This window comes from Rhipicephalus sanguineus, chromosome 2 (assembly GCF_013339695.2).
Source record: "Rhipicephalus sanguineus isolate Rsan-2018 chromosome 2, BIME_Rsan_1.4, whole genome shotgun sequence".
Lineage (NCBI taxonomy): Eukaryota > Metazoa > Arthropoda > Arachnida > Ixodida > Ixodidae > Rhipicephalus > Rhipicephalus sanguineus.
In genome coordinates, this window is record NC_051177.1 from 203,572,740 (window position 1) to 203,587,255 (window position 14,516).

General features: G+C 48.9%; 1 protein-coding gene across 1 annotated transcript; it reads right to left on the reverse strand.

Moving 5' to 3' along the window:
• Positions 1 to 1,799: 1,799 nt before the first annotated feature.
• LOC119382181 (uncharacterized protein K02A2.6-like) lies at positions 1,800 to 5,684 on the reverse strand. The gene has a single exon (XM_037649901.1). The coding sequence runs from the start codon at positions 5,682 to 5,684 to the stop codon at positions 1,800 to 1,802; it is 3,885 nt and encodes a 1,294-aa protein (XP_037505829.1).
• Positions 5,685 to 14,516: the final 8,832 nt, after the last annotated feature.

A 14,516-nucleotide genomic window follows, 5' to 3' on the forward strand; every position in this document is an offset into this window, starting at 1 on the left:
TGGTGTAACAACACTTAATATGAACAATAGAATACGCGCAAAAAATAGTACCGCATGTTACTGGGATCTGGTGGCACTTAGGCATCATAGGTACTTTCGATCAAGACGAGAACGCACCGCGAAACAACGTGTTAAGCCCCAACCACATCCTAAGAAAAAAAAGACTCAAAAGCGGGTCACGGCCGCGTGACACTCTTCGGGTGTCCATTTGACCCCTTTTGGAAGGTAGATGAAGAGAAAGAGAGTTAGCATTTGGGCTGGAGTCACGGGACTTTCCTGAAGCGCGTTTCGATTGGCTTCCGCGATGAAGGCGCCGTCGTATGCGCTATACGTATCGTGCGTTTGCCGTTCGGCGCCGTTTTGGCGCGGTGGCTCGCCTCCCTCGCCGACGGAGCCAACCGGGCTGGCCGCGCCTCGGCCTCCTCTTTCAGTGTGCTCGGTCTCTTGGAATGCGATGCGTCGGTTGCGCGAGGTGCTTCAGTTGGCTGTCGTGCAGTGCTGTGTTCGAACAAAAATGCGCATCTTTGGTGGCGTTGACGCCAGGCCCCGTGCTCGAAGTCATGCTTGGAGGGCGGAATATTCATGGAGCTGCGGACACGGACAACGTGCGCCCGTTAATAGTGAGTGTACTGCTTTAGTAGGTACTAACTACACAGCTTTAGCTGGGCGTCTGCAGCAGCTCTACAGAAATTGTCTGCCAGTCATTTCCAACAGCAGCTTGCGTCTACGGGGCTGTTGCGGTTGCCCAACTAAAGCTGTCAGTTAACGGGTTCACACCGTTATGCGCGTTGCTGTACATGCTCCCATAAATTGAGCGATGCAAACAATTATCAAGGGTCAATTTTTGGTGATCGCACATTGTGTCTGCACTGCTGAAGGTGCAAGATGTCGTTCTGAGATGCGCTTTAGTCTACTCCATAACAAAATGTCCATCAACCTTGAGTGCGCAGCGTGCTTCCGCGCGTGGGCACGTGAAAAAATAAAGCCCGTCTACAGAACGCTTAGACGCACTATGTATAATGGTTTTTCTTGGCTTAAACACGGTAGTTTGAGGAGCAGATATAGTAGGATGCTTCCATCACGTACGCGTTAGTCACCTAAGTTGGACACGCCTCGCCGGTAAGGCGAAAAAGCTAGACTTTCGACGGCGCGCGTTGTTGCGGTCGCAACCGTGCACTTTTTTCCTTCGTTTCATATACAGCTTTTTTGGACACCAGCGGTCTAGTTAGCGTGAACGACACCACGTGGCGTATCGACCTTGAAGAATTCAAAAGTCCCGTGCAAGACGTATGCAGTGAGGCGGCACTAAATAAAAGAGGATCAAAAGAAACGGTACACACGCCCCGAGACTGTCGCTGCACCTCAGTGCGCAGAAAAGAGAGCGCTGTGTGTCGGCGTTATCTCGACGGTGACGACTGGCAATGAATCGGCAGTTTTTCTAGACTTACCGTGCCAAATGTCTGGCCATTATAGACGCACCTGCGATGCATCAAGAGAATCGTGTTTTTTTATTTGTTTGTTTGTTTAGTGTTATGTCCGGTGTTGTCGTCGGCCCATAGACGTACGCGTGGGTCGCGGTAGTCTCAAAAAGCGTAGACAGCCTCGAACGGTTAAAAACAAGTTTATTCCTACTCGGATGGAGGCGGCAGCCGAACTGCCGGGGGAAACGATCGGTGGCTCGTTTGAGCCGAGCGGGGAAAGGAGAGGAGTCAACATCTGGAAGTAGTTTCAGCATCCGGTCCTTCGCGGGGCTCGCTCGTGACACAGGGAGTGCTTCGAACACAACATCTCCTCCCTCCTTAGATTGTCGCTTGGAAGCGATCTGGGGGCCGCCGTGGGCGCGTGGACGCTCTGGGCGCACTAGGAAGAGAAGTCTCCGCTCGCTGGGTGTCGCTTCTCTTGTGTTCAGAGCCGGCGGGCGGCGGCGCCGATTCATCTGGTGCGAGATGCCAGGCTAAGTGGGACGAAGCTTCCGTCGAGGTGGCTGCTTGAATGGGAGGTTCCCTTGGCAAATTACCTGAACGACGTAGCTGATTAAGGTGGCGGCGTGTGGCCTTTCCGCCGATGTCGACGAGCCATGACCGCAAACCTATGCGTTTGAGTGCCGTCGCTTCAACCCAGCCGGGCTTTCTGTGGAACTGGCGGGCGTATATGCGCTGTCCACTTTCAATTCTCCTGCTACGCGGGAGCTTTTCTTCCTCCGACGGTGTTTTCGCTGAGGGCTCCGGGACAATTGCTGTCAGCTGGGTTCTCATTTCTCGTCCGAACATCAATTTCGCTGGCGTTTGATCAGTAGTGCTTTGAACAGTGTTGTGCTGTCTGAAGAGAAAGCGCGCGATGCGGCGTTGCATTGTCCCAGTCTGATCTTTAGTAAGGGCGCATTTTAGCTCAGCCACGTAGCGCTCGGCTTGTCCGTTCGTCGCCGGGTGGTAAGGAGCTGATGTAACAGACGAGACGCCGTTGTCGCTGTAGAACTTGAGAATCTCCGCGGACACAAACGGAGTGCCGTTGTCCGAGACCACCTTGCGCGGTAGACCGAACGTTGCAAACAACGACCGCAGAGTGTCGATAACTGCTGCCGATGTCGTTGTAGCCATTTGTTTTACCTCAAGCCACTTGGTGTATGCGTCTACAACCACCAGGAATGAGCATCCTTCGATAGGTCCAGCAAAATCAATGTGCAGGGTGTGCCAAGGCGCGTCTGGTCTTTCCCATTCAGGAATAGGGGCTCTTGGCGGACTTCTGTGGTTGCATTGGCAAGGCTGGCAATCTTTAACTGTCGATTCTATATCACCGTCGATACCAGGCCACCACATATAACTTCTGGCACACTTTTTCATGGCAACAATGCCTCGATGACCTGCGTGGACAAGCGACATGGCCTGTTCGCGAAGTGCCGCTGGAACTACAACTCTTGATCCCAAGGTGACGCAACCGCGATGAGTGCTCAACTCCGTAGCTCGCTTGCGGTAAGCGTTGAAGTGTTCACCGTTTAGCTTCTGCACGTTGCCTTCTTGTATAGCTGCATAGACTTCCTTCAAGACAGTGCACTCCTGCGTTGACGCTGCTACCATGTCAGCTGTTAGCGGAGGGTTCGGCAGCGCCTCGAACATGAGTATATCACCCGGCAGGGGTGGTTCATCCATTGTGGTGTCTAGCGGCAGGCGGCTTAGTGCGTCGGCGTTCTGGTGTTTCTTCCCAGTGCGATGTACGAGTTCGTAATCGTACGACGACATCTTGATGCACCACCGTGTCATTCGCGGCGACAAAGTCTGTGGCATTGGCTTCTGGGGACCCATAATACCCAATAAGGGCCGGTGATCTGTTATGAATGTCACTTTTCTGCCCGTGATGTACTGCCGAAAGTGATCTGCTGCGTAGACGATGGAAAGTCCCTCTTTATCTAGCTGGGAATAATTCCTCTCTGCCTGCGATAGGGTGCGCGATGCGAAAGCGATCGGGGCTTCCCGTCCCTGGTCGTCAGCTTGGGAGAGGACTGCTCCCACTCCGTATGGTGATGCGTCACAGGCTAGCAGTAGGGGTCTCCTTTCGTCGTAGTGTCGCAGAACTGTAGACTTACGAAGTAGTTGCTTAAGGGCAACAAATGACTCTTGGTGGCGTGGCGACCAAGTCCATGGGACTTCTTTCTGCAGGAGCTGGTATAGATCGTTGGCCACTGTAGCTCGATGTTCTAAGAACCGGTCGTAGAACGTTATTAGCCCTAAGAACGACTGGAGTTCTTGCTTGTTAGTAGGCGCTCGTGCTTCAGTGAATGCTCGAACTTTGTCTTCAGTGGGATGGATACCCTGCGCGTCAACTTGATGTCCAAGAAACTTCACTTCAGGGACCGCAAAAACACATTTTTCTTTGCTGATGCGCAAGTTAGCATTTGATAGCTTTTCCAAAATGAGCTCCAAGCGTTCTGTGTGCTCTTCATTGGAGGCGCCACCGACAATAACATCGTCCAAGTAGACGCAAACGCCAGGGATCCCGCTAAGTGTAGACTCCATAAATTTCTGGAAGATTGCTGGCGCTGCAGATATTCCGAATGGTAGCCTTTTAACTTTGTAGAGACCCTTAATGGTGTTTATCGTGAGCAGTTCAGACGTTGATTCGCTCACCTTCAGCTGCTGGTAGGCTTGTGTCAAGTCCAAGGTGCTGAAGATTTTTCCACCACGAAGCGTGCTAAAAACCTCTTCCGGTGTCGGCAGTGGGTAGGAAGATGCTTTTGTCGCCAGGTTGACAGTGCTCCGGTAGTCTCCGCAGAGGCGTAGGGTACCGTTCTTCTTTCGGACGACAACGAGTGGTGTAGCCCATTCCGAATGTTGCGTCGGTTCGATGATCCCTTGTTCCTGCAGTCGGTCAAGCTCATTCTCGACAGACGTTCGTAGGGCGAAAGGCACCGACCTAGCTTTCAAAAATTTCGGCGTCGCATCCTCCCGAAGCTCCAGTGTGACTGGAGGTCCGTTGTTTCCAGGTATTTCTTCGGAGAAAACCGCTTTGTACTTCTGTTGAAGCTCCTCCACTGACGGATAGCTGGGTGTGTGGTGAACTTCGCCAACGACCACTCCAAGAGGGGTGAACCAATTTCGTCCTAAAAGGCTTGATCCAGAACCGTGAACGACTAGCAAGGGGAGCTGATGGGTCTGACCGTTGTAGTACACGTCTACGTTGGCACAGCCCAGTAGTGGAAGAGAATGTCCGGACCACGTTCTCAGCTGCGTGTCGTCTTGCTGGAGAGCTGGCGCGTTCTCACGCCAAGTGGCGCGAAAAGTGTCCTCGCTGATGAGCGTACATGCTGCTCCGGAATCCACCTCAAACCTGATAGGGCGCTGGTGTACCATGACTTCAGTCGTAATCTTCGGTCTCGTGCCGAGGTTCACAACGGCGTTTAAGTCATATAGTGCCGATGACGTTAGTGCTGTTCGGCTTGTATCTTGCGTCTGGCCCTCCTGTGCGTCGACATTGTTATTCCGTTGCACTGAAGTCTTCGGTCGGAGCTGTTTGCGCTTCGTGATGCATGCCTTTTCAATGTGACCCAGTTTCTGGCAAAAATTGCAAGTCGCTGTCTTGTATCGACATACCTGGGGATCGTGCATGTCGTCGCATCGCCAACAGCGCTGTGTCTTCCTGCTTGCTTTCGCCTTAGACGTCGAATGACCTGACTGCTGACTGGTGTGATGCACCGGCTCAACGTTCCGTCGAATATCCCTCTGCTGGTGACCGGCGCTCTCCGCTCGTTGGGCGATGTTGTAGGCTTTGGAGAAGGTTAGACCCGTTTCCGCGAACAGGCGTTGTTGTAGGCCTTCGTCACGCAGTCCGCACACAAAACGGTCACGCAACATAACGTCCAAGGGGAGCATAGTGGTGTTAGCAGGTGTGGCAGTCGATCCTCCCTCCTGCGCAGTAGCTGAAGTTGTCGCGGTCAACGTCCCGAAATTGCAGTCAGCAGCGAGCTTTTTGAGAGCCGCTACGTATTCGGCCACTTTTTCGCCTTCCAGTTGGTCTCGCCGTTGGAAGCGGGCTCGACAGTAGACCTCCGATGGCCTTGGGTCATAGTGTTCTTGTAGCGCTGCTACGATGTCGTCGTAGTCAACGGCTGCTGGAGTGCGTGGCTGAATCAGGGCACAGACTGTGTCGTATGTCTGCTCCCCACACAGCGTTAGCAGATTGGCTCTCTTCATTGCTGCATCAGTGATATTGTTAGCCTCGAAGTAAAATTGCAGGCGTCCAAACCATGATGACCATGATGAACCGTTGAATTCGGGTAGCCGATTTGGGAGCCCGTGCGTAGCCATAGCTTGTAGCTTGTCAATATCGTTGCGTAGCGTAGGTCCAAATCCACTTCCTCGTCGCCACTGTTATGTCCGGTGTTGTCGTCGGCCCATAGACGTACGCGTGGGTCGCGGTAGTCTCAAAAAGCGTAGACAGCCTCGAACGGTTAAAAACAAGTTTATTCCTACTCGGATGGAGGCGGCAGCCGAACTGCCGGGGGAAACGATCGGTGGCTCGTTTGAGCCGAGCGGGGAAAGGAGAGGAGTCAACATCTGGAAGTAGTTTCAGCATCCGGTCCTTCGCGGGGCTCGCTCGTGACACAGGGAGTGCTTCGAACACAACATTTAGTTTCTTGCGCTGCCGTACCGGCGAGCTTTTGGAGCAGCATGCTGCTTTCCGAGTTTCTTTTTGAGCTAGCGGGAACCATTATGTTTCGGTACGAACAGGATATTGTGGTTGCCTAATGACCGAATTTCCTTTGGTGTACAACTTAGGTGTTGCTAGTTTGCTCCTTGCGTTACTTCAAATTAAAACTCGATAAGTTTGAGAACGGTAGGAATGACAGTAAAAAAAAAAGAAGTTAAAGATAGTGTTTATTTGTTTTCATTTACTTCCTATCGAAATGTGGCTGCCACCGCAAGCTTGGCGCCGTCGAAGCGGGTGTGCAAAAATGATACCGTCGTTGAAAGATGATCTTCTACACCGGAAAATGTGCACTTCGTTAGTTTTTTTGTTAGGAATGAACGTATAGTAGAACACATACGACCGACGCGTTGTGCAATAACCTCTAGATCTGCCGCCTATGCCGCGCAAAAAAGGCACCTATCTAGCCTATAGCATTTCTTCTTTTTCTTTCTTCTTTCTTTTTTTTCTTTTTTTTTCCACAGTAGACTGACTCATATGCTGGAGGTGATTGTCTTGAATCCTGTTGGCGCAGGTACACCAACAGGTTACTCTAATGGCCTGGAAGCTCTCGTGAAGCTCTCCATTCATGTTCTGTAGGCGCAGTCTCTTTCGACTTTGCACTTCAGCAAGCACAAAGTCGATCATGAATCACCTACAGGGCCAATAGTCCACTTTGATGAGCATAAAGAGCTTCAGAAAAGCAGATTTTGGCATTTTTGCGCTGACAACAATGATTGGTCATGGAACATAATATAGTAGCTATTCGTACAATCTCTGAAAACCACTTCTTTATTCTGTATCACTCCTAATGCAGAATACAATATGCATTTGACTTGCTCACCAACGGGCGGGTCACAAGACACAGCAGAGAAAAGCGAACCCTCACAGCAGAGAAAAGCGAAGACATCGCTTGCCGAAGGCATTGATATCCGATCAACATCTATCTGATCTGAACAAGATTTCTGATGTGAACACCATTTTGCAGCCAGAAACTAGGAAAGAATCTTCACAAGAATGTATCCAGCACCACTACGAATTAGCGTTCCGTACCCAGACAAACGACCTTACCGAGCGAACTAATCCGAGTACCCAGGCGAGACTCGCTCCATATAATGCAGTAGAGCAGAAAGGAGAGGATGACTTGGACGTCCACTTTCCGGCAGCTGGCATTGCAGTTAATACATCGTTGCAGGCGTCTGCTGGTGTGAGACCGTACATAGACGTGTATGAAAAGCTGCTCAAGTTGAAAGCGGTTCTCAGTCTAGATACTCCTGTTAGCGTCACATTTATGTACACGTTAAAGAACCCCAGGAGATTAAAAATTTCCGAAGCCCTCCACTACGACGTCCCTGAAAATCATGCCGTGATTTTGGGACGTTAAACACCAAGAATTATTATTGCTCTTAGCACCACACGTTATGACAGCCGCAGCGCGTGACAGCCGTAACAGTCTGCCAGAAGATCAGAGTTGCGGCGATGAAAAAAGCCACAGAAGCGCAAAAAAAAGGCACACACATTTTGGGTCATCATTGTCATCATTATCAGCCTATTTCATGTCCCCTGCAGGATGAAGGCTTCTTTCAATGATCTCCAATTTGCCCTGACTTGAGCGATGTGGTTCCATTCTATGCCTGCGAACTTCCCAATTTCGTCATTCGATCTATCTTGTTGCCGCCGCAGCCACGTTCACCATCCCTGGATAACCATTCCGTTGATCCAACTTACCACCGGTTGTCAACCCTACGCATTACGTCGTTGGCCCAGGTCCACGTCTTTCGATTAATGTTGACTAGAACATCGGCTACCCCTGTGTTTTCTTACCCATTCCGACGTCTTTAGATCTCTTAATGTTACGTCTATCATTCTTGGTTCCAATGCACATTGCGTGCTTCTTAGCTTTTGCTCTAGTTTCTTCTTTTCTTTTTTTTTTTGGTTAGGTAAGACTAAAAGTCCTAGTCTATCTGTTCAGAATATCAAAAACACTCGTGAGGATATTGCGCTGCATGTTCGAATTCACTTTTTTTGGCCTTCGTTAGGTCCAATATAGTTTAAAAATCACAGCATATCCACGGAGTGAATGATGATGAGCGGGCGAAGCTGCGGAGGTTCATCGGTAAACCGTGAATCTTCCGTGAATTCTGCCCAGTACATCATCACCGACGTGAGATCGGGCGCGTTTATACTAAAGGTTCGATGAGTTATGACGACTTGCAGCTCACTTTAATTTTACATGTACGCTGTGAATTTTCATTGTTTAGAAAACCATTGCTTTAGAAAACATCTGGCGTCTTTCGTTAAGCAGCTGGCGTCTTTTCATTTTGCTTTAGAAACATCTGGCGTTCTTTCGTTTTGCTTTTACAAAACATCTGGCGTCTTTCGTTGGTTTATTTCATCAATCAACGGCGTTTTGAACAAAATTTTTATTGTTTAATCACGCACAGGAGAAATCTCACCAGGCACTACCTTGGAGGTAAACAAAGGCTGCTAATGGGAATGAGAGACAGAAGAAGTCGGCTTTTAGCTAACACTTACACTTCTACTTCTACTAACGTTTCCTACTGGAACATGCCAATGGCTGCTAATGGGGAATGAGAGACAGAAGAATTCGGCTTTTAGTTAACGCGCACGCTGCGAATTTTTTATTGTTCAACAACGCACAGGAAAAATCTCCCACCGGCACCACCTTGGAAGTCAAAGCGTAAGACTGGTTACGCACTACGACTACTACTACGACTACGAGGGACGAACGGGTGCCGCCTTAAGGAGCTTCGCCCCTAAAACAGGCGCTCCTATGTCTGCTGCCGCCTGCTTGCCCCGGCGTACCACATCGAAGACGCGTTGTGGGTGCGAAAGGGAGGCAGCTGACCGAGGAGTGGCACCCTGGTGATGTTCGAGGGTGCCACTCCCGTGTCATTAGATATCTGGTTTTGTTCTGCCACTCTCTCTCTTTCTCTACTCTCTCTCTCTTTCTCTCCCTCTCTCTCTCTCTCACACACACACACACACACACATATAAGGCCGGCGGAAAGGAAATACCTTCGCAGTGCACGTAGAAAAGTGTGCGCCATTCGAACTTTGCTATCCACGCACACACTCACACTATATATATATATATATATATATATATATATATGTATATATATATATATATATATATATATATAATTTGCAACGGGTATAAGCCAGTCAAGGAGGAGAGGAAGAAGACGAGTTGGTGGACATTGCCGACGCCATCATTACCCGACCAGCAACCTCTCCTTTAAATAACCATACTTAAACCTTAACCGTAACAGTTTTCTGGTGGCAGTGCTGGGTAGTGCGACCAAGACTAAGGTGTAAAGGACGAGATACAGACAACACCCGTTCCTGGGCCAAGCTGTTCTATTCTCCTCGTCTTTCTCTTCGCCCTAGCTGCCCGCGCGCCAGAGCCTCGGTGCCGCTCTTCGTCATCACACTCGGCCATGACTGCGACTCGCGGACCAGCCGACAATGTCTCCGGTGGGCAGTGTAGGATACATCGCGGTGGTCGGGTTCGACCACGCCGCAACTTGTTTGGGAGACCTGCCCGAAGAGCCTCTGGTGGTCGACACTGGTCGAATCGCTGTGGCCGGTCTCGACCACGCTGGGGCATAGCCTGAAACTTTGCCGACGCTGTCTTTGAAGGTTGGTCTCGGCCATACTGCGACATTGCACGGGAAACTGGCTCGTTTGTCTTTGGTTGACGAAATCTGCCGTAAGTGGCTCTGGCGGGCGACCCTGGCTGTGATGCAGCGGTCGTCGCACGCCAAGCAGACAATCGTTGTGCCGCCTCAGCTTGCCGCTCTGGGGCCGAATTCACAAAACTCACTTACGAGCAAATTGTCGCGTAAGAGAAATTTTGTCGCGTAAGTCGATTCACGAAGCGAAAAAAACGCCGTAAGAGGCCATCGTTATCACATCGGCCGCTGCGGTAAAGCGCGCTGTGACTGTCCAGGAACATGTCAGCGATGGTGATGCAGTTGCTATATTTGGTGACGTCACTGAAAAAGGCTCGTAAGTGGATTCACGAAGCAAAAAAATTGCGCGGAAACAGCGTGGCTACGAGAAAATCCCAAGAGTGGTCCGAACCACTCTTACGAACAATATGGCTGTTTAGAACATGCAACTGCGGCGGGTATCTGGGTGCCGTGGCTAATTTTGAGCTAATTCACGGCCATTTAAGGCTTCTTGATGAATGCTGGTACGTTTTATTTATTTCGGCGCTTTGAGTTTCGTGTGTTGTTTCGCTTGTACGCTATGGACTGTATTGGCACTCGTAGTCGTCCAATAAACTGGGAGTCGCAGTAATTAAAGAAGCCTATTGGGTGTCAATGGCGAAACATTATGCATGCAAGGACTTGTGGTTGGATTAAAACCAAAGGTCTACATGAATGGTCGATGAAATCCAAAGCGGCGCGGTATTTGGTCAACATTTTTTTGTTATGTTGTTGTGTGGCGTCCGACTTCCTCCAATGAGACGTCCAACTTATCATGATGTACGCAGCATTGGTCTAAACCACCACCAAAGAGGTTCAGAGGAGCACATCAGCTGCACGCTATTGAAAATAAAATTGAGCGGAGCATTTCAGTTAGCCGTTATTAAAGCCTATTATATGATTCCACAACATGTCTAGTTGGATTGGCTTTAACTGCCCAATAGGCACGATCGCTGAAACGCAGCTGTCGCTAAGCGCTTTGGGTCAATCCAGAGCAGGCTCGTACATTGCAAATCGCAGCATATTATAGATGTGCGAGATTATGCATGAAATCTCAAACAAATCAAGCTTTTCGATCTTCACTGTTCGGAAACCGAAACGGAACGCGTTTATACGGCGAGCAGTCAGAAGTAAATGGATCCAGTAATTTGAAACGACATCAAAAATATGTGCGAATGCTCACGATTCTCGAGTATAAACAAGCCTTTGCCGGATTCACGTCCCTTTGATTACTAACTGCCATTTAACATGGCGTGAGAATATCAATTGAAGGTGGCTTCACCCACTCATAAATGTATTTTGTGCTCATAAGCGTCAGCTTGACCTAGAAATCATCGCGTAGATAAGGCGAAACCCCCGCAGGAGGCTACTATCGTAGCAGACGACAAACGATAGCAGACGACGGCTTGGGCGAGAGGTGCAGCTCGTGATTGGTTGGGAAGCAGTACTCTCTACAACAGCCCATCTTATGACGTTGACAAAACACTTCTTTCATCGCGCGCTCCTGTCGTGTTCGTCATATCTTCCCCCTCGCACATAAGAGAACTTTTTATCTTCTCGCGAGCAACGCGAAAGAGCTTTTTCTAAGTTGTCTTAGCGCCTACCCCCTGCTGCGCAGTTTGTAAGAACAACATGGCGCCGTAAACTGTAGGTGTCGGCGCCGATTTTCGCAAACGCATGAGTTCCTTCAGCGTTCGACTGGATGTGCTGTGAATACCGCTGATTTTCCGGTGCGCGCAAGCAGTGTGAAGACCAACGGCAGTGTCTCTTGGTGTGCCGTGAAGCGTAGCGAAGCCTGTGCCACGGAGTGTTTATGAAGCGGGGATCGGCGCCTGTGTACCGACGGTAACTGGCACTGGAGGAGCCTGCAATGTGTGTTTGAGTGTCGGTAACAGTTCGTTTGCTTCGCGTACCTGTGTCTCATTAAGGTGCAGTGCGGCATTTCGAATTGACAGCATTTTGGCACGTTACTTGAGTGATTCCGTGCTTCCGTGATTCCGTACGGTAACGCATGAACTACGCTCTGTATTTGGTTCTTGCTTCGCCAGTGGTTAGCCCGTGCGCTTCTATTTTCTTGTGAACAGTCCAGGCAAATGCAGTGTTCGGGAGTGAAACGATGTGCGTTGTGAACAGTGGTGCTGTGTTGACATTTCCAAGACTTGTGAAAAGGCTGTGCCCGTGTGACAGAAGATTAAAGCGTTGATAACCGTGTTGCGTCCTACGAAGTTGTGATGGTGCTTTTTGAGGGCTTTAAGGATTTGGCGCTGGGCTTGGCGCTTTCTTTTTTAACTCGTTGCTTCTCCTTTTTGTGATAACCGTAATTCGAACGTCATAACGTGTCGAACCGAAGTCGCTCGCCGAGACATTGTGCTGTAAATGTGGCTGCTTTGGCAGTATGCCTTGACTGTTCTCCGGTGAAAACTTGGACTTGTACCTGGCAGCGAAAGCACGTGGACGTCACGCTTCGCTCCGGACAGAACACAATTCTCACTGGTGCTTTGCCTTGGATGAAGTAGTGGACCAGCACCTGCTAACTACAGGTTTTCGAGCCCATCTGTCGTGTCGTTTTGCACGGCACTGGAGCCTTGACTACAGCGGCCCACGGCACTTTCTCACGCTTCACCAGTGGACGTACACGTCTTGCTAGCGTTGCATTTCTACGTCAACGGCAGCTTCCAGTCCACGGACGTCTTTTGCCTGTGGCTGCAGAGCACATTCCATCCCCGATGACGCTGACGGCTGCTAATATCGTTGTGCCATCGGTGAGTTGAACTTGCGCAACTAATTTCGTTGCTATTCGTGTAGTGCTATAACGTACGTTTGTAAGTTTTTCATCCCAGCAGATGTAATACCACCCCTTGTTAAGTTCAAGTACGAAAAATGTACTACTACCGCTTGGTATATACGTATATATGGCCTATATACATATATTGCAATATGAGCAAGTACACCAGCAGTTTTTAAGTGATTTTGCTTAAGCAGGCTTTTATCTGATTATTAAGAGGAGCCTGTCTGTTTACCACGCTTGACAGTTGAGAGAAAAATATTTGATGCGAATTTATCTTCCAGGAGCCATTTAGCACTTTTTCAGGAATTCCCTTTATATTGCAAAATTACTTGTATAGAAGATTACCGCTGTGGCAGCACTATACTTTACCAGGACATATACATTACAGTATGTAAAGCTTACATGGGGCTTCAGTTTGTTTCAAATTGAATGAAGCATATTTGATAGCTATGACTAAGCGATAATTTTTGTGTTTCTGCCAAATATGTATTAAGAGCGCTTTCAATGATGTTTTTTTTAATATATCCTTTTTGGCCTCTTCACAGATTGCAGATTTTCGTAAGGTCGTGGGATACATCGATTGCAAGCACTGGCAAATCAAGCAACCTTATGACTTGGAGCACCTGTACAGAAATAGGAAGGACTTGTGCTCCCTAAATCTACAAGTCTTTTGCAACGGTGGGGGTGTCATCATCCAGCCGACCTCAAAGGGGCCTGGAAGCACGCATGACAGCCTCATCTGGATGGACTGTGCTCTGCCTGGGAGCTTCAAGGGTAGAAAACTGCATAATGGCTGGTTGCTAGGTTAGTTCTTTTAGGTGTTCTAGGTGTTTAACCACAGTAAACACCGGTTAATGTACACACCTTCACAACCAAAACATTGTTACTAACAGTGGATGCTTGTATTATTTTCACACAGCGATGCTAATTGGACGCGTAAAGAGAAACAAATTATAATAGAATTGACAATGTCGAAAGTGTAAAGTCTACAGCTTATGAATTTTACTCCATAGAATTGAGACTGGAAAGTTGTGCTTTTGAAATAGCACAAGTACTTTTATTGCTTATTGAGCTCTTGTGCCTGTCACTCACACAGTGTATCAAGTGCTCTGCATGGAAATAGCAAGCGGGAGATAATCGCCTGGCTGTTCGCAACATGCAGGGAGAAAGAACTCTAATTCAAGCCTCAGGCCACACAGGAGCAGTAAATGCGTATTTTACCTGCCGTAGCTTATCTTTTTTCAATGTTGTGGCACGTTGTATTTCCGCCGTACGTGTTCTCAGCACAATTGCATAGTAGCATGGTTATTTCTTCAAATCGCATGTGACCTGAGTACACGCTTGTTGATCTCTGAAGGTGACTCTCGCTATGCCTGAGAGCCATGGGTGCTCACCCTCCTGTCCGTGGCTGGCCCAGCTGAGCAGCAGTGCAGTGCAGCCCCCACCCATGCAAGACAAGTCATACAGTGCACCTTTGGTGTTCTGAGCAGGACACAGCGTATCCGTCCGGCATGGCAGTGACATCAATAATAATGATGGTGAGTGTTTGTGGAAGCCATCAGAGCCCATTAACATGCATTTATGGATTATGAGTGTGTTTGTTGCTCGCAATCATTTCTCCTAATCAAGTGCATTTTTTTGCAAAGTGTAATTTTGTTAGGAAAAACCGTTTCGAGCAACAAAAACACACATAATCCAATAATGCTTTGTGTTTTCAAGTCTTCAAAATTGCTCCTCCACACTGTATGCTGAGGTGGCTATGTTAGATAACTTTAAAGTGATGAACAATAGCTGTTGTCTTGTAACATAGAAAT